At 40.3% G+C, this 19,066-nt stretch overlaps 1 protein-coding gene across 9 annotated transcripts in view; it reads left to right on the forward strand.

Moving 5' to 3' along the window:
• PSD3 (pleckstrin and Sec7 domain containing 3) overlaps nt 1–19,066 on the forward strand; it is a 499,749-nt gene that overhangs the window by 443,299 nt on the left and 37,384 nt on the right. For all 9 annotated transcript variants that reach the window (XM_060291626.2, XM_060291630.1, XM_030834855.2 and 6 more), the window contains 2 exons: nt 11,427–11,584; nt 14,495–14,639. In XM_060291626.2, the coding sequence (XP_060147609.1) occupies nt 11,427–11,584; nt 14,495–14,639 (303 nt within the window). The remainder of the gene's footprint in view (nt 1–11,426; nt 11,585–14,494; nt 14,640–19,066) is intronic.

Consider the following 19,066-nt stretch of genomic DNA (forward strand, 5'->3'; position numbering starts at 1 on the left):
TTTTAAATTAAGAAGCTGAGGCTCAGAGGTTGGTTAACCTCCTCAGGATTGTGAAGGGTGGTAGGAGCCATGCTAGTATTTTTTCCATTAAACCATTCTTGTATAAACACTAAAGCTCTATTTTATGACTTTCTTAATACTAGAAGTTTAAAACAAGTGATTTTGGAGAAATGTTTCTTTTACCACCTCAACCAGATTCAATTAGCTTTTGTCTAATATGAAGCAAGTATGCAATAGCTTCTTTTCTACAGGTAGCTTCCTGCTTTGGTCAGGACTGATGGTTAACCTGTCTCAGATAGCAGTCTCCTGACTGCAGCCTCTCCTCTATTGGAATATGGGGCTGTCTCTAATCACCTTCCATAATTAGTGTAACTAACCTTTTAAGATTTTCTAATCCAGACCCACTTTCAGATATTCTTCCTTATTGTTCCCAGAAAACGTGGTAAAGGAAATGTCAACATTTCAATCATTTCATGATTCCCAGATTGGCACTTAAAAGTAACCCCAGCATCTATTATCAGCTGAACTTAGGTTAACAAACTACCATCCTGACACAGAGGACCATCATGGGAAGCAAATCATTATCTATCTGAATGTATCTATTAGGTTAGGACTCTGGCAGTTTTTCAGAATGCTGTGCACTGCAGATCTGACCGAGGCAAAATATAGTCCCTAAAGGAGCATATGCTCTGTCTGAAGAGATCAACAAATAAAAAGCCATTTCAATGCCATTTAGTATGTGCTACCAAGAGGGAAGTGTGCTCTGGAAACACTTTGGAAGACAGTTAGCTGAGCCTCAGGAAGAGCAGAGAAGATCATGGAAGAATTCATGAAGGAAGTGATGTCTACACCTACACTTAAAAGGCAAATGGAAGTCACATGGCGGATTTAGACAGGGAGGAACATGTATGGATGCCCAGCTGTGAGAGACCATAGCACATCCAGGGAGCTGTGGGCTCAGCGGAGCATAAAGGGTGTCCAGACCAGACTGCAGAGCCCAGAAAACCAGGCTTAGGAGTTGAGCTCTGAGAGCAGTGTGGGACTGTCAGGCATTTTTAACGGGATGTGACATAATCAGATTTATATTTTAGAAAGATCAGTCTGGCGATAGGATGGAGTATGGATTGGGGGTGGTGTCAGTCAGAGACAGAGAGACCAGACTAGCTTGACGATGGTAGGGGTCACAGGAAGGGGGAAACACAGTCTGACTGGACAGTTCAGTTTGTGGTGTTGAATTCAAGGTGTCTGTGGAATAATAAATGGGCATGTCCAACAAACAATTATAGATATTCAGATCCGGAGCTGAAAAGGGAGCCTGGAGAGTCATCAAAAAAACATGAGAGTAGATGATGTCACTCAGAGGCTGTAGAGTGAGGAGAAGACGCAGGGTAGGACAAGTGGGACACAGACATTTCATATGTGCCCTGTGAGGAATGCAGTGTGACCAGACCCAGGGGGACAATGGGGGCCGGCGGGGGGGAGCTGCTACAGACTTCAAGAGGTGGCAGAAATGTTCCATGTTGTAAAGAGGTCAAGTAAGATAGGAGTTGGAAAGTCACACTGGAATTCAGCAACCAGGAAATTATTGATAAAGCAGCTCCAGTGGAGTGGTGGGCATGGAAGCCAGATAGAATGAGTTGAAGACACAGGCAGAGTGTACAGACAGCTGCTTTCAGGAGGCTCCACGCTGATCATTCCACCACCCCCTGCCTGATATCCCCCTTCCTGTGACTTTTGCAAAGAATGGATCCCCCGTGTCTATCTCATTTCTACTGAACCTCTTTTCTTTCCTGTTATTGATTTCTCTCTCAAGTAAAATAAGTCCTTTTCTCTCTTTCCATCCCTTGGACAGTTTCTGATATTATCCTGAGCTCTTGTTTTGCTTCTCCAGGTTATACACAGCCTTCCTCATGACCACCTCATTTCCTTTTCTGGCCCCCTCACTTAATGTCACTTAATCACATTTGCCTCTAACTTTCAAGCAGAAAGGAAATCCATAGAGAATTGCAATAGTAATGTCAGAACCATTTACAAAATGTCATCTTGGGAGGAATAAACTTGGTCTCTATCCCCAAAAAGAGCTTGGGCTTACGGTGGTGGGTGAGAGACAAGTCTTAGGCAGTGAATGGCTAGTGACATGATATAAACCAAGGATATGGGTGAGCTGGGAAAGCATCAGTGAAAAGGGAATACCGCTGTGCGGGTAGTGGGCTGCAGTCTCTGAGAACTCTCTTGGGCAGGGCACTGAGAGGCACCTGCGGTGGAGTGAGTGGCTCTGTTTTCCAGCGGGGCAGGAAAGCACTCCTGTCCTTGTTTGGTTCCAGTACTTGCAGTGCCCCTGAGCCCAGGCTTGGGAAATATATTACCTGATGGAGAGTTAATTATTATTATTGGAATATAAAGCCTTTGTGGCAGAGGAGTCTAATATCATTTCAATATAACACAGTTTATATATGCTTTGAAATTTTGAAATTGCTATGGATTGATGATAAAATGATTAAATTTTTGGTGGTGAAGATCCATCATTGTCGACATTCAGATATCAGCTTTATATCCTTTTGTTAACCGAGAGTGAGTCATCTGCTGGCAAATGCTGAGATAAGCCTTTGCTGTCACACAGCTTCAGAAATTCTCTGTCGGTTTCAGTCAAGGTCTTTGTGTCTGACACTGCTAATCTCTGCCTTTTTCTTGAAAATATTTTTTGGTAAGCTTTATGATGGTATTTTTGTTACAGGTCTGGTTGTAACAAAAGTTAACTATGTTATCCTTAAAATAAATTGTCAGGTGATCGATGGAATGGTTAAGAGAGATGGGTGCGGGTGGCTGGTTAGTGCATGGCCGTGAATTACTTGATGATCGTATTCTCCACGCCAGGCTCTGGATAATGTTCTAATGTCTTTTATCTCTAAAGTCTAGAAAATAGGTATTCAGACCTGAATTTATTTGCGTTTACCATGTCTTTCAAATGTTTGTTAGCTAAAAATTTAGTTTCCTGTCATAGTATACTGGGAACTCTATGTCCTCGATGCAAAATCTTCCATTCTTTCCTTCGATTACTGAGATTTGTTCCACCTGCCTATAAGGTTTTTGGATTGGAAGGGGAGTTGTTTGTTTGTTTGTTGCAGTGTTTGAAGTATAGGTGGCAACAATAGAGTGAGCCTGGACCAGGCAGAAGGAAGTACTGAAGACCAGGCCTTCCAGACTGTGATGATGGCAGCCTGGGCTGATGTGTCAAATACCAAGTGCCAGGAGCTGGCTGATCCTGGCCTGGGCCCCTGATAGCAAAAAGCTTCCCTGTGTGCTCAGGGCATTTGTATTTCCTTTTGTGAAACTGCTGGCTCTGTGTCCTCTCACACACTGAAGAGACCATGTGGACCCTCTCTCATTCTCTGAAACAATGGAAAGTGCAGAAAACAAAAGTTAACTAGGTTTTGAAGCCTTAGGAGAATAATGATCATATCAAAGTTTTTATAAGTTAAATGAATGACCCAGTTCAGCAGAGCGATGTAGCCATTATACAAGGTATATTTAGGACATAAGCATAATTTTTTAAGACTATCAATTCATGAAAAAAACGTTGCAGCTGGAAACACGTGGTCTCTGGATTTTAAGACCCATAGGCTGTGCTCTGAAGGTTTCTGTTTAAAAACACAATTCTCGGGCTTCCCTGGTGGCGCATTGGTTGAGAGTCCACCTGCCAATGCAGGGGACATGGGTTCGTGCCCCGGCCCGGGAGGATCCCACATGCCGCGGAGCGGCTGGGCCTGTGAGCCATGGCCGCTGAGCCTGCGCGTCCGGAGCCTGTGCTCCGCGACGGGAGAGGCCACGACAGTGAAAGGCCCGCGTACCGCAAAAAAAAAAAAAAAAAAAAACCAACAACAACAAAACACAATTCTCATTCAGGGGTCTAGCAAACAGAAAGTAGTTTATTCCTATGAGTTGTTTTGTTCCCACATGAAGAGGCGCTGCAGTGTTTTGTGGCTTCTTCTAAGTAATTCGAGGGTAAGATAGGTCCAGAACTCAAACCACTTTTCCTGTTTGCTACTTGGGTCCCTAGGCAGTGCCTTTCTCTCCCTCTCTGTCTCCCTCTCTCTCTCCCTTCCTTGCAGTAAATATTATACCCATACCAATCATGTGAAAGTCGTAGCAGGAAACATATGAATTAGATACTAACTTGGTCTCCAGGGCTCTGAACTGAGTGGTGGTGGGTGAGTGCTGGGCAGACACTTCAAGTGGTCCAGACAGTGCCAAGTGCAGCTTTAACAGAACGTTAGTGAGCCTGGAACTGAGAGGAAAGCAGGAATAGCCTCCTATCAATCAAAACCCTGATCATTATGTTAGTTAGAAATATGGAAGAAGTATGCAAGGGTGATAAGATGTTTTTTTCTGCTTAAAAATGTTAAGAGCTCTTACGTTTCTTCAGATACTGAGTCATAGAATCCTATAGTCTTTTTCTAAGGGCTACTGATGGTTGTCTGTCTGCCCTAATTCTCTTCCAGTTCAGCTGTGTAATCATTAAAAAGATAGATCCTAGCTTCCTGGTTCACTCACCAGATTTGTCCTAGAAAATGTCCTGTGTCTCACTGAAGTCTGAGGCCTGACTGAGAAAGCATTTCAAGTCCTTCAAGTCCTACTGTGTCCGTAAGTGCTCCCTCTGTATGTGGACCATGACGGGTTCCCGTGCTAACAAGGAAAGTCCTCCGCTACCCGCCCATATGGCCCATCATCGCAACATGGAAGCGGCACCATGTCCACCGTAACCGAACAAACTAATATAAACAAACATAATCCTTTGACTTTAACTGGCTTATTCTTTCTTAATTCTCCTTACAGAAATATAAGACATATTTTTCTGACTTTAAAATTGTTTAGCTAACATGAGAAAATTAGTTGAAATGATCCTTTAGGCTCCTTTCAGCTTTAACATTCTGTGAATAAGTGATTTTCAAATATCTGATTATGTGAGTGATGGGCTAAAACATGCCTCCATTGGATTTCCTATTATGTCTTGTTCCCAGATTTATGGGAATACAGCACACTCTGAGCTCCCTGGTAAAAGAAAAATGAAGCTGAATAATTTTTAGAAAGATACCTAACCAGAAATACTCAGAATTTTTAAAAAAGATAGTCATCAAATTATGAAAAATGCTTTTAATGCCTTTTTTAAAATCAAGAATTAATGGACAGTTTAAGATCCAGTTTATTTTAATTACTGACATTTTTATTAAATCCTCATAGCCTCTCAAGGCTGTCCTCAGTTTTCCCATCTATATTCACTCAGTGGAAATCAAGACTATTTCAGCTTTGTTTTAAATTGTTTTAATTAGGTATAGCAATTGTGCCTTATACTTTGAAAACTGGAATCCGAGCATTTTTTAATTGACATTGATGAATTTCAGTTTAGATTTGGTCACTTTCCAAATTGGACTTTATATTCACCTGAGGGTACAGATTTTCAGACTTGATGCCAACCAATTATTTGTACATATGTAGATGATCTGTGTGTTATGATCCAACTTCACAAGACATTTAATTAACAAGCTTCTTAAGAAAAAGAAGAAAGTTTTTCATTTCATGCTTTAAATGAATTTAAAATAAATAGCATATTGTGAAATCAAATTCTTGGTGCTTATTAGGGTGGTAGAGTGCTCTAATGAATCATCCTAGATAAAAAGACATAGATTGCAGTGAACACAGAGGAGAGTAACATGTTTTTAGGCATCATTTTCACCCTTCATTTGAGAAAATAGATAGTAATTAGGTGTCATAGAGCATTTTCTTTTCTTACAGAATTTCTTGATTGAGTTTACCTTCCTCTCTTTTCTCATTTAGTTTGCACAGCCAAGAGTCTTAGGTTTGAAATGGTTTGATTACAATAATTTATCCCTTATTTCCTCCTTCCCAATACCGTCATTTAAACCATCTTCAATTTTAAGTAGTGAAAAATAAAGATGTCAGAATGAACTCCATAGGATAAAGTCTTTTCTTTTTATTCAATTGTCAACTCTAATTTTTCTAATCTACGCTGAGTTTTGCTCATTTTTTTAATGGACTTGGAGCTACATTTTCTAGTAGGAATTCAGAATGCCAAACATGTATGGTTTATATTTTGCCTTTTTGTTTTAATGGTAAAATAATATTACTATCAACTAAAAGAGTGGAAGCCCATGTTAGACCTGAAATTCCTAGACTTTGGTTTTATCCTAAGTAAATAGATCTTATCCTCCATTTTTGGCCTGTGCAGTATTTTCCTTCCAATATTAGGTACCTTAAGAGTTTAGGAAACTGTCTTAGAGTCCTCTTCAGGAACCATGGTGCAATTCTTCCAAGTTGATAATTACTGTTCACTTTTACTTAGAGCTATAATAAATGTTGCATTTTAAAATTCTTCGCACTTTTAGAGAGGTCTAAGAATGTCATCCTTTAAGCTTGGTTTTAAAGGAAAATAACAGCAGAGAGAATATGCTCCAAGAATATGTGTAGTTGCTCCAAAGGTCTAAGTCATCCAATATTAATAGCTAAGGATTGGTCTTGGGTTTCTTATTCATCTGCAGCAGTTTGTTAGGCATCATGATATAGGTGGGACTTCAACTGATAAGAGTAGATTTGACCCTTGAACAACACAAATTTGAGCTGTACAGGTTCATTTTGTCAGCGGATTCTTCAATAGTAATGCACTACATACTACATGATTCATAGGAGGTTGAATTCACTCACGGAGAACTGTGCATACAGAGGAACAGAGGTTAGGGAGGAACTTCATAAATGGAAGGCAGACTATAAGTTATATGTGGATCTTCACTTGCCCCAACCCATGCGTTGTTCAAGCGTCAACTGTAGTCGTAATCATCCCAAGACGCATTTATGGGATGAGAAAGAATGAAGGCCAGTGGCAGAACTGACAGCTGACAAACAGGCTAAAGAAGAGACAGCAGAGTCATGGTCAGCGTATAGGGGAGAAACCAGGAGAGAATTGTAAGGAGAAGCCATGGAAGAATTTCAAGAGTATTGTTGACTTCCTTTAGTGCTATAAGACGAAAACTTAAAAGAATCTACTAAATTTTGCAGTTAGGAGGTCATTGCTGACCTTTGCCAGAGCAGTTTCAATGAAGTGTAGAAATGGACTCCAGGTTCCAGTGGGTTAAAGGGTAAACTGGAAATTAATGTATAAAAGTAGTTAATGTGGACTCCTAACTCATTTTATATAAAGGAAAAAGAGAGGTGACAGCTAGAGGTGACAGCTAGCAGAAAGCAATATTCAGGAGGGACTGTTATCTTACAAATAATAGAGAGACCTTGAGGGTATTTATAGGCTGTGGGGAAGAAGCCTGTAGATAACGAATGATTTAAAATATAGTGGAAGGATAATAACCAACGCAATAAGATCCTAGGAAGGGTTGGTGGAGGTTGATCCTGGAGTACAGGATTAGCCTTGAGCAGGACTCCTCTGTGTAAGGAGGAAAGAGGATAAAGGTGGTCACAAAATATGCGTTTACAGGGCATGTAAGCAGAAAGTTTGAAATTTACAAGCTTGACCTTATAAAATACAAGTTCAAGCTATATGCTACTAAAAATTATTATTAGGGATTATATCAGCTAACATCTAAGTGCTCACTGTCTGCTGTGAGCATTATTTAGAGTTTTAGAAAAATAGTATCTCATTGAATTTCATCCTACAGCTCTATGAGGAAAGTATTATCACTACTCCTCAGGCAAAGAAAATGAAGTTTAATGAGTTTAAATAACTTGCCTCTGGTCATGGAAATGTTAAGTACCATAATAGAGCTAGACATTTGAAGAGATGGGTCTAACCCCAGGCACCTGTGCTCTTAACCATCTTTGTCGTGGGATAGGAGTGTTGAAGAGAATGGTGGACGTTTGGCAGAATGGACCAGAGGGGTTATCGTAGAGGAGTAAAAGCATTGTCGGTCGGCACTGGGTGCAGCCATAGCTGGAGACCATACGTCTGGGTGGCACACATCTTCATAGCTGGGTTGGTTGTCTTTAGCAGCTGTCAGCAGTGCAAGTGAGTGATCATATAAGGAGAACTAGGGTGGGATTTTTTTAGTTCCAGATCAGATAGATGAGAATGTTAGGGCATGGCTGAGCAAAAATTCCTAAATTCTAAGGATAAAAATAAAACCCTATGAGATTCCTGACAGAAAATATAAGAAAAGCAAAAGAGAATCAGACTGGTTTTGGACTTTAGTAAAACTGGAAGCTAGAAGACAGAATAGCATCTGCAGAGTACTGAGTGGAAAAAGACTGCAGCCCAAAGCTCCATACCCAGTTCTCCACCTGAGAAAGAAAGCAAGAGACACTTGAAAGTAAGGACTGGAGGACATCACCCACCTGAGAAAAGTACTTGCAAGAAGAGAGAATAACAAAGGGATGAGAAAAGAGACCTCAAGATGGAGAAAAGATAGAAAGTAGGTGAGCAATGAAACATGGACACAATTAAATCTAAAAGAATAAGGAGAGATTCAGGGAATATGTAATGTAAGTGCAAGATAGGATTTCTTGAAACAGAAAATACATAATACAAGATAATTTTAATAAGATTGCAGAATAAAACATACTAAACTTTTATCAAAATTTAGGATTAATGGGAAGGGTAGGGAGGGAAGTGAAACTATTTTAAAAGTCTTGTTGATACAGAGAAATAGAGCATTTGGTGGGAGAAGAGAGCCTTTTAAGTTTCCATCTTATGTAAGTAAGCACTAACATGGATAAAGAAGAACATTTTAAAATAATAAATAGCACACAGAACATGGTAGAAAAATACTGTAAGAACATAGAGGAACTGAATCAATAAACTTGAATATAAATACACACTCATCCCTCAGAGAATAACTTTTTTTTTTTTTTTTTTTTTTTGCGGTACACGGGCCTCTCACTGTTGTGGCCTCTCCCGTCACGGAGCACAGGCTCCGGACGCGCAGGCTCAGCGGCCATGGCTCACGGGTGTAGCCGCTCCGCGGCATGTGGGATCTTCCCAGACCGGGGCACAAACCCGTGTCCCCTGCATCGGCAGGCGGACTCTCAACCAGTGTGCCACCAGGGAAGCCCAGAGAATAACTTTTTTTTTATGTCCATGGAACAATAACAAAAACTAAACAAGTTGTTGGAAAACCTTGAGAAATTAACCTTAGCGAATTTTAAGTAAATAAAATACATTTTACAGACCACATTCTCTGGTCACAAACCAATAAAATTGGAAATATATAATGATAACTAAAAACTTTAGGTGCTTTAAATTTGAGAAACATTCTTTGACATGACTAAGATTGAAGAAGAGAGAAAAAAATAAAACTACAAATCATCTACAGAACAACGAAAAAATACTCTTCATTCCCAAGCTATGTGTATCCTGTACTCAGAGGAAAAATTATAGTCTTAAATTCTTAATTAAAGAAGAAATACGAAAAATAAAAAACTAATCGTTTTAAATTCAAACAACAAAAAATTAACCAAAAGAAACTAGTGAGAAAGAATTAGGATAAAAACCCAAATTATGGACCTGGAATATCAAAAAACGGTGCATACAAATTTCTAGGCTGATCTCTGTGCAAACTCAAATATCAGGTGTGTTAGAGATCAGCATGTACGGAAATGGACTTAGTGTATAAACTCTCTGAAGGTTTTGTCCCTGATCACTTATCCCTATTCCCCATAATTCATCCACCCCAGATTCCTATCTGGAGCTAAGTGGGTAAGCTGAGCTCACGGCCAGCCATGCGGGGCTCTATTGCAGTCTAATTCTGAGGCCGGGGGGAATTTGTTGTCATGCTGCCTCTAGCTGATACTCCTGCTCTAATAACAGTTCCCCTGGAAGGAGATCTGTGAAGTTTTGGAATGCTAAATCACTAAGAAAAATCCCATGTAGAAAAGACAAGACCCCAAAACATAGCTAGATTATAGTTTTATGCATTAATGGGAATTGTAGAACAGATACATGTAAATATATTGTTATTTATTTTAAGATTTTAAAATAATTCTCCTTTATTCCTCATACTTCTCTGGTTGTCGACAGCAGTTCCTAATCTCTGAGGCTTAAGAAAATAGAGCTGTAGCAATCTTAAAGTAGTAATTTTATCATTTAGTATAATAAATTGTGTAATTTTTATATTGCTGTTGGCATTTACTGAGTATCTTAGGTTTTCCCACCTTTGTCTCAGCACTGTCACTGACAGTGATCACTAAGGATCAGCAGCTGCTGTTTATTTCTGACTCACTTTGAATCTATGGCAAGAGGACCTCTGAAGAGCTCGATTTGTGCTGGGGCCACGGGGAAGGGAGGAGGAGGTATGGGAGAGTGTAATTATCCGTTTGAAAATTTGTAAAACCAGACTGCGATAACAGAATAAACAACGTCTTCCTTTAGGCTTTTAGTACTAATTAGAAGGTGAGGACTTGTGTGTGTGTGTGTGTGTGTGTGTGTGTGTGTGTTCTTTACAGAAGAAGTGCAAGTTTATTTAGCATCAAGTCTGATAAAATATGGGAAGCGGGGAGAGGAACTTAAACATCTAAAAACTAAAAAACATCTCCTACAACACTTTGTAATGTCTACTATATTGACAGTAGTTTCCAGGCCTTTTTTATTCTTATGGACCCAAGGAAACTACTAGATAAAATAGTAATAATAATATCACATTTGTTTTAAATTCTTATTTTTCTACTAGTTGGGATTTTTTTTTAGTTACATTTGGAAGGACGCCATACAAAAGAACCTTTATAAATTCTATGAATTGTGTCTGGATCATGCCCAAAGATAAAATTGCATCTATCCATGACACCCTCCTTTTTATGTAATTTTACCCATTTTTCAAATTTATGATAATAGAGCTAGGCTTTCTCCTGATTTAAGATTAAACTGATTTTCCTCTTTTCTTTCAGAGAACAGCTGGAGAAATTGTTTTATTTTACTGTTCATTTTTCTTTTAATAATATTTGCCTCAAAAGAAAGTATTGGGAAAATGTAGTATCTTTCGGGCAAACACAGTGGCATGGGTTTTCACCATCAGTACAGTTCTGCTGATGCATCCTGGGGGCTTTTGCATAAGTCCTTTAGCTCCTGAAACCAAATCACCCTATTAGACCTAGCTTCATTTCAAATCACTATAAAACATGTGTGATAGATATTTTGTCTTTGATCTTCCTTAGCTCTTTACTTTAATTATTATATACCAGCTTTTTCAAAAGTGCCCCTTTGGTAAATGTGTATTTTCTCATTCTGAGCATACTTTTCAAAGAGCAGGATTTTTTATGACATTTATGAAGTAGCAAGGAGTTGTTTCTACCCACCATTCATTTCACTTTTTTCATGCACCTTCATGGATTCTCTAAAATTTTTCTTATAGTCTTAGATTTTAAAAAGAGAAGATGAAGTCTGAACATGTCTTTGCTTTCTTCGTATCTGCCCACAGGATGAATATAAGCCGGAAAAGGCCCTGTCGGAAGAGGACCTGAAAAACGCTGTGAGTGTGCACCACGCACTGGCATCCCGGGCCACGGACTACGAGAAGAAACCCAATGTGCTCAAACTGAAAACTGCTGATTGGAGGGTCTTGCTTTTTCAAGCCCAGTAGGTTTCGCTGGTTGGTTTGGTTTGGTTATTTAGTTTGCAGAGCACCACTTTACACCGAGAAATAGAATCGGGATCTGCAGGGGAAACTTTTTGAGTTGGAGTCAAAGTCATTAACTGGTTGCAGTAGAGAGACAACTGTCTAAGAAAAGTAGAATACGAAATAGAAACCCTAGGGCAAGCTTTTTGTTTGCTGCAAAGTAGCCCTGTGACCCTTTGTCAACCACTTACCACCTCTAGACTGTAATACCCTCAAGGGTGTTAGTATGCAAGTTCTATCACACAGTGAGTAAAATAGACCTGGATTCAGATTACTGTTTCCTAACTCTTTGTCCTATCATGTAAATTTAACCTCTTTGAACCTCAGCTGGTGGCTAGTGTAGATAATGATAATAATAATGTTAATAATGTTTATTTCTCAGGGTTCTTGTGGAAGCAAATGACATGAAGCATGTAAAGAGCCTCACATAGTACCTGGCACACAGAGGCTGTTCAAGAGGTGTAAATTTTCATTTTGCTCCCTCCCTTCTCTCTCCTTCTGAGCCCTAATAGTTTGTGATTAAACTAGAAGGAAAATATAAAATGATATTGTGGGCAAGGAAATGGGATGGAGTGCCATTTTAATAAGGGGTCTGTGACAGCCTTTAGATTAAAAATGGAACACTCCACGTGGAGAATTCTGGATTTATGAAGTGAGAAACTTTGGATGTTTAGAACTGAGCCTCTAGAACAGGAATTTTAATAGCACACATAGCATCAGTGTCCGTGGCAGGCAGTGTTAATTATTCATGGCATGCCTTTTACAGCCTGAGCTTGACTTCAGAATCACTCTCAACACAGCACTACCAACTGGCTGCATTAGGCACTGGCATTAAATTTGACATCAATAGAATAAACACAGGTATCTGCAGGCTTGCTGATCAAAACAGTGCAAGACTAGCAGAGGAAATGAGAACAAGAACCAGGTACTCTGGTGATTTGGGGATGCTGAGCTTGCAAAGGCATGAGATTGCTGACATCAGGTGAGGAGGAAGTTGTAAGGAAACCCAAGTCACACAGGAGTTTTTGGTGTGGGAGATGGCTAGCAGCACAAGGGAGCCACAGCCGGATGTGTAATCACAGCCATTAGTCATAAAGGGCCCCCACGTTATTCTGTTCCCCAGCATTATTGTTTTTAAATGTCTAAAATGCTGGATACGGTAACTAAGAAGAGCTAATTACTCCAAGTGGGATTGATGCAGAAATCAGTCGATTGAAATAACAGGTTGGAGAGGCACACGGGTCAGAGAGGCATGCAGGGCATGATGAGGGTGACACCTGGGTGTGGTGTCAGGTTAGGGTGGTAGCTTTCAGCGTATTCAGTACAGGAAATGATTTTTAGATGGGCTGACTTCTTGTCCATCTTTTTATTGATTATATACATGGTAGGTATCTCACCTAGTTCAGGACTATTTCTTCCATTGGTTTATGAGTTCACAAGTGCTGTCAGTGCTGGGCTCTGCAAACATGACATATAAGTTAAAAGTATGATACTGACATCAGGAGATTTCCACACCCTCTCAGGTGGATTTTTTTATGTCCTACTGAAATATACTGTACATACTTTTAAGTGTACAATGATGTTTAGCAAATTTGCAGAATTGTGCAACACACTCCAGTTTTGGAACACTTTCATCACCCCACCCCAATCCCCTGTGCCATTCTCACCCACAGCCCAGACACCACTAGTTTCCTCTTTGTATTGCCCTTTCTGGATTTTCCATATAAATGCAGTCACAGAATACATGGGCTTTTCTTTAACTCAGTATGAAGTTTTGGGGTCATCCATGCTGTAATCTGCCTCAGCACTCCATACCTTTGCTGCTGCGTGGTATTCCACTGTACAGATATAGATCGTGGTTTTGTTTTTGTTTTGTTTTTAATTTTATTTATTTTTATTTTTGGTTACGTTGGGTCTTCGTTGCTGCACATGGGCTTTCTCTAGTTGCGGCGAGCGGGGGCTACTCTTCGTTGCAGTGCACGGGCTTCTCATCGTGGTGGCTTCTCTTGTTGAGGAGCACAGCTCTAGGGGCGCGGGCTTCAGTAGTTGTGGCACACAGGCTCAGTAGTTGTGGCTCACGGGCTGTAGAGCGCGGGCTCAGTAGTTGTGGCGCACGGGCTTAGCTGCTCCTTGGCATGTGGGATCTTCCTGGACCAGGGCTCGAACCCGTGTCCCCTGCATTGGCAGGTGGATTCTTAACCACTGCACCACCAGGGAAGCCCTAGACCATGTTTTGTTTATTCATTCACTAGTTGATGGACATTTAGAGTGTTTATCCTTTTTGATGCTTATAAATAGTGCTGCTATGAACATTCACATACAAATCTTTTAGTGCCTATATGTTTTTATTTCCCTTGAGTGTATACCTAGAAGTAGAATTGCTGAGTTGTATAATAAATTTATAGTTTATAGTTTTTAAGAAACTGTCCAAACTACTTTCCAAAGGGGGTGTATGTACCCTTTTACATTCCCTCTATCAGTTTATCACTCAGTTGCATTTTAAAATCAAATTATGTGATTGGAAGAGATGAGTTAATTTTTAAATTAATTTTTGACCTAGCCTAGTATCAAATAGAAAGTAGGGGGGTTAGTAAATATTTATTGTGAAGTGATTTTGCTGTATTTCCTTCTGTATCCTTGGGGGATAATCATAGCCTTACACTATGATGATCCTAGGTTCCAGGGCCTTTTATTACCATGGTGATTGCTTTTGAAAATGTTAGTCTCCAATGAAGTTTTGTCAGGAATTATTTGTACCAAGAAGAATAAATGATTTTATATGTCATTTTAGATCAGTAATGAGAAATGGGCAAGATGTGATGCACTTAGATGCAGAAATACCCTAACATAAATATATCTGTTTCTCATAGGAGTCCAGAGGAAATGCAAGGGTGGATAAACAAAATTAATTGTGTTGCAGCTGTATTTTCTGCACCACCATTTCCAGCAGCCATCGGATCTCAGAAGAAGTTTAGTCGTCCACTTCTGCCTGCCACCACTACAAAATTGTCTCAGGTTAGTCATTTTGATCGTGCTTTGACCTTGGAAAAAAGCACTTTGTAAAATAATCTTCTTAATATTTGTATTTGAATAATACTCCATATTTTGGGGGCAGTGATGAGACCTTGCCCTGGAGGACAGTGTTGTACAAGTGGGGCAAAATGCAGTGTGCTGGCTTTTACACTTCCTGTGGGAAGCTGACACAATTGAGTCAGCTCAATTGTCAAGGTTGGTAGGACACATACTTTGAATTAGTTTCTAAAATTCATATTAGTTTACTACTTAGTCATTCCAGCCTCATTTTTTATTTTGATTTTTGTTTTTACTAACAGTGCATATTTTTTAAATAACTGGCTAATGTTAGACATCATGGCTTGGAAACAAGCTTTTTATTCATTCATTCATTCAACTTTTTATTTTATTGAGCTTTTCCCATATCCCAGACTGTATCTGATGCTGAGTATATAAAAATATTCCCAGGGATCCACTATTCACAGTGCAGTGGGGCAGAGCCTTCCCTACCTCTCAGGGAGGATCTAAGTGAACCCTGGTGGTTTTCCCAGCTAATTCAGACAAAGCATGCTAGAACTCTCTTCAGATGTATTCACATAAGCTGCTCTCCTTTTGTAGGAGTGATCTCTCTAAAGACCACATTTTATTGTGCTCCTTTCTTACTTAAAACTCTGTTCTAAGATATTGCATACAAGCCACGTTTGCCAGTTTTAAACCTGTCTGCAGTGCCTCTATTGCCACTGATTAGTTAAGGATTTTGGAAGCTACTTTGATGTCTTTGTGAATTTCTTATTGGTGCAATAATAGAAATAGTTTCACCTGGCTTTAATCAACCAAGTCTTGATATTAACTAGCTCCTCTACACATCTGACATCATGAACGGAACATTTATTAATAAATATGTATCATGTGCCTGTGTACCTCAGAGACTATTTTTGGCACTGGAAATAGGAAGGCAAGTGAAACCCAGGCGGTCTCTGGGATCGAATTGGCAAATATAAACAAGCAAGTAATTGTAACGCAGTTTGATTAGAGGTACATGAAGGATAAATCCAGAGTACTGTTGGGGTGCAAGTTAGGGCCTGGCCTTGGAGGAAGGAGGAAGTGTGCTAGCTAATACGAAGCTCACAGGATGAGCAGCAGGTAGGTGTGCTGTGGGAAAGAGAATGATCCAGCAGAGGGTCCGAAAGGCCTAGAGGAGAAAGCACTGGGATGTAGGAGTTAACATAAGTTATCAGATGTGACTTGAGTACAGAGTGTTGTGAAAAGGCAAGAAACGTTCCTCTGTGGAGATAAGCAAATGCCAAATGATGAAAAGTCTTGTTTGTCAGGTGTAGGATTTTGGATGCTTCACTGGTTCCCAGCATCCTTAGGATAATAGTATAAGCAGGAAATTAATGTGATCAAATCTGTGCTTTAAAAATTATTCTTGTTACAATAGGAAGAAAGTACTAGAGGAGGAAACTACTAAAGCAGGAAGGCACTTTCAATAATGCAGGGGAAAACTAAGTTAGTTAAAGAGGAGGTGGGCAGAAGTGGAAGGGTTTGGGGCATGTTGATGGTCCTTAGTGCTCCCTGAAGTGAGCAATAAGGGCTGTCACCTGGGCTTGGACACTGAGGACTGTGGTGTCTGATCTGGCTTTTGGGACCCCATGGTCTCCTGCTTTCCCTCCTGGTGCATCTTCCCAGGGTCCTTTCCTGTGTCCTTTTCCTCTTTCTACCTCCACATATTGCAATGAGTGCTCAGAAGCAGACCAAAACAGACACTTGAGAAACAATAGTTTTTAAGTTAGTCAAGAAAAAACCCAGAGAGAATGTTATGCCAAGAGAAGGGGGGAAAGATCAGGTACAAATAGGACCAAAAGATCTCCTGTGAAGTGGCAGGAGGTGACTGGGTCCTACAGTGAGAGCAGTTTCGGGAGTGATGGTGGAGCAGCCGCGTTGGTCATCCTTAAGGGGGGTGGAAGGCAGTGAGGATGTGGAGGGGGAGATGTGTGCAAGTCCTGCCTGAGTTCATAAAGACAAGCTGGCGCTGAGAACAGAGGAGGCATGATTTCAGTAGAGATTCTTTTGTTTCTGTAAATTCATAATTATTATGGACATGATTTGGATGCTCCCACGTAAGCATTGCTATTCCTGTCTAGTTCATAGACTGACTACTGAAAAAGCTGTTAGGAATAGAAAGGACTGAGCCAGCTCACTTTACAAGGCAGAATGGCATTTAACTTTCAAGGAAAATAAATATTCTAAGAGAAAAGGCAGGTTTTACCTCTTATTGATGACGAGAAAGTATGTTGGCAGACCTCTCCATCTACCCAACTAAAATACGAACTCTTAAAGCAAATGCATTTCCCCACTGTAATTTTGGGTACTTGACATAAATAGTAAGCCACATTACATAAGGTAAGAGGAGAGAAAAGCAATTGAATAACTAGAGGCAAAAAAATACTTTCAAAAGTTGAGTTTTATTCTATTAATTTCACTAGGAATTTTCCAATCGTTATCTTTCAATAGATTGGTCTTTCTCACAACTACTCCTATAAAAGATCCGGGGGGAAAGGTGATCTGAAGTTAAAGACGAACATTAATAAGTATAGAGCAACATGAGAGCTTTTCCTTGTTCTTTCCTCACTGTAGAACCTACATTTCTGTTTATTTTCTACTTTGAAAAATGTGTTACTATCCTGCTTATGTATGGGCTGTACATTAGTTAAGTCACTTATACGTGAAAATGAATGTGTTTATCTATTTGTATATTTTTACCACAAGACCATACCACCTTTATCAAGGCAGAATCTCTTATTTTAAACAAATGTCCTACACTGGAATTAAAAATAGAATGCATAACTTTTTTGATATTTTTCCTCATTTTGAACATGGAGGTGCAAAAAATGCATATGTAATGTGATCAAAATGATGGGTTCAAGATTTTAAATATGCAAGTAGTAACCAGAAAGAAGCATCCTCTTGTGTCACATAAGATGACCAAACCCTTTTGGGAATTTAATTTCTTTGTAAAAGAATACGATGACTTCCTCCCAGACAAGTAAGTCACTGAGACTTTGTGGGCCTCAGTTTTCCATCTGGAAGATGAGGAAGTTTTCTAGAATGTTTTTAAGATTCTTTCTGTCACTAGCTCTGTATTTTTTGCCCAGGTCGTCGTGTTTGTTTACTAAAAATGAAAAATGTGCTTTACCTTTGAGAGTAATAGGACAATTAGAAACGAATATGTAGAACCAAGCACATGATAAAGAACAGGTTAGAAAGAGGGTGAGAGCGTTGGTTTGCACACAGCCTGGTGCAGGTGTTTGGGGTACCCTCCGTTTCAGATGGAGACTCTTGGGGCATGTCTTGGCTGGAGTCACAGTGCACCTTCAGTGAACCTGGAAGGTGTGTCTGGATGCGCCCACAGGGCCTCCAGTGCCTTGAAGGTGAGGCCTCCTCCTTTAGCCCGGGCATTCTCAGTCTCGGCCCTGCTGACCTTTTGGCCTGGGTAGTTCTTTGTTGTGGATTGTAGGATGTTGGGCAGTATCCCCAGCCTCTGCACACTTGATGCCAGTATCATCCCCCTAGTTGTGACAACCAGAAATGTCTCCAGACATTGCCAAATGTCCCGTGGGGCCAGTCCCTGCTGTTGGGAGCCACTGCTCTAGCCTGGCCGTCTTTCCTTTCTCCGCATGCCCACAGCCTGGCTGCAACTCCCCTAAATGCCAGAACACTTGGATAATTTCAGTTTACAAAATAATGTATAACAGTGTGAGTGCCCTGCTGGAAAAAAGTCAAACAGTGTGAGGAAAAAACTAAACATTCAATTAGAAGATTGTTTGGTGCTTTTAAAGACACACTGTTCACCACCCTGTCATTTGCAGGCTTTTCTTTAATTTATTCTTGTCTTCTCTCCAAACCATATTAGCCGTCGTTATTGGAATTGATTATTGTCAGAGTAGCGTGGTTCTTTCTGAGCAACTCTGCTGTGTGGGAAGAGCTGCCTTCTTCTAGTTGTTTTTCATGACCATGTTCCCAGGGCACATTTTTCTTCCTCTGTCGCAGGTAGAGAGACTAGTATGAAAATGTAAGTTTTGTTTCTCCTTCTGGTGTAGCACTCCAAACTTAGGATTTCATGGTTGGCCGTCTTCAAGATCTACTGGACCTCCTTTTCTACTCATCAAAGTAGTCATTTTCAGACATTAATGTGCATAAGAATTATCTGGGGACTTATTTAAAGCGCACATTTCTCATCCCCCGGCCCCCCGCCTCGATTGATCAGGTCTGGGCCAGGGTCCCGGGGAATATGTGTGTTTCTGAGACACACCGGTGTCCTGCCATACGCAGTGCAGACCAGAGACCCTGCCCTGTGACAAAACCTGCCTCCGTTTCACTACTTCTCTGGAGACCTGTACCTCATGACAGTGTCATTTCCTCAGGTATCT

This window comes from Globicephala melas, chromosome 21 (genome assembly GCF_963455315.2).
Source record: "Globicephala melas chromosome 21, mGloMel1.2, whole genome shotgun sequence".
Taxonomy (NCBI): Eukaryota; Metazoa; Chordata; class Mammalia; order Artiodactyla; family Delphinidae; genus Globicephala; species Globicephala melas.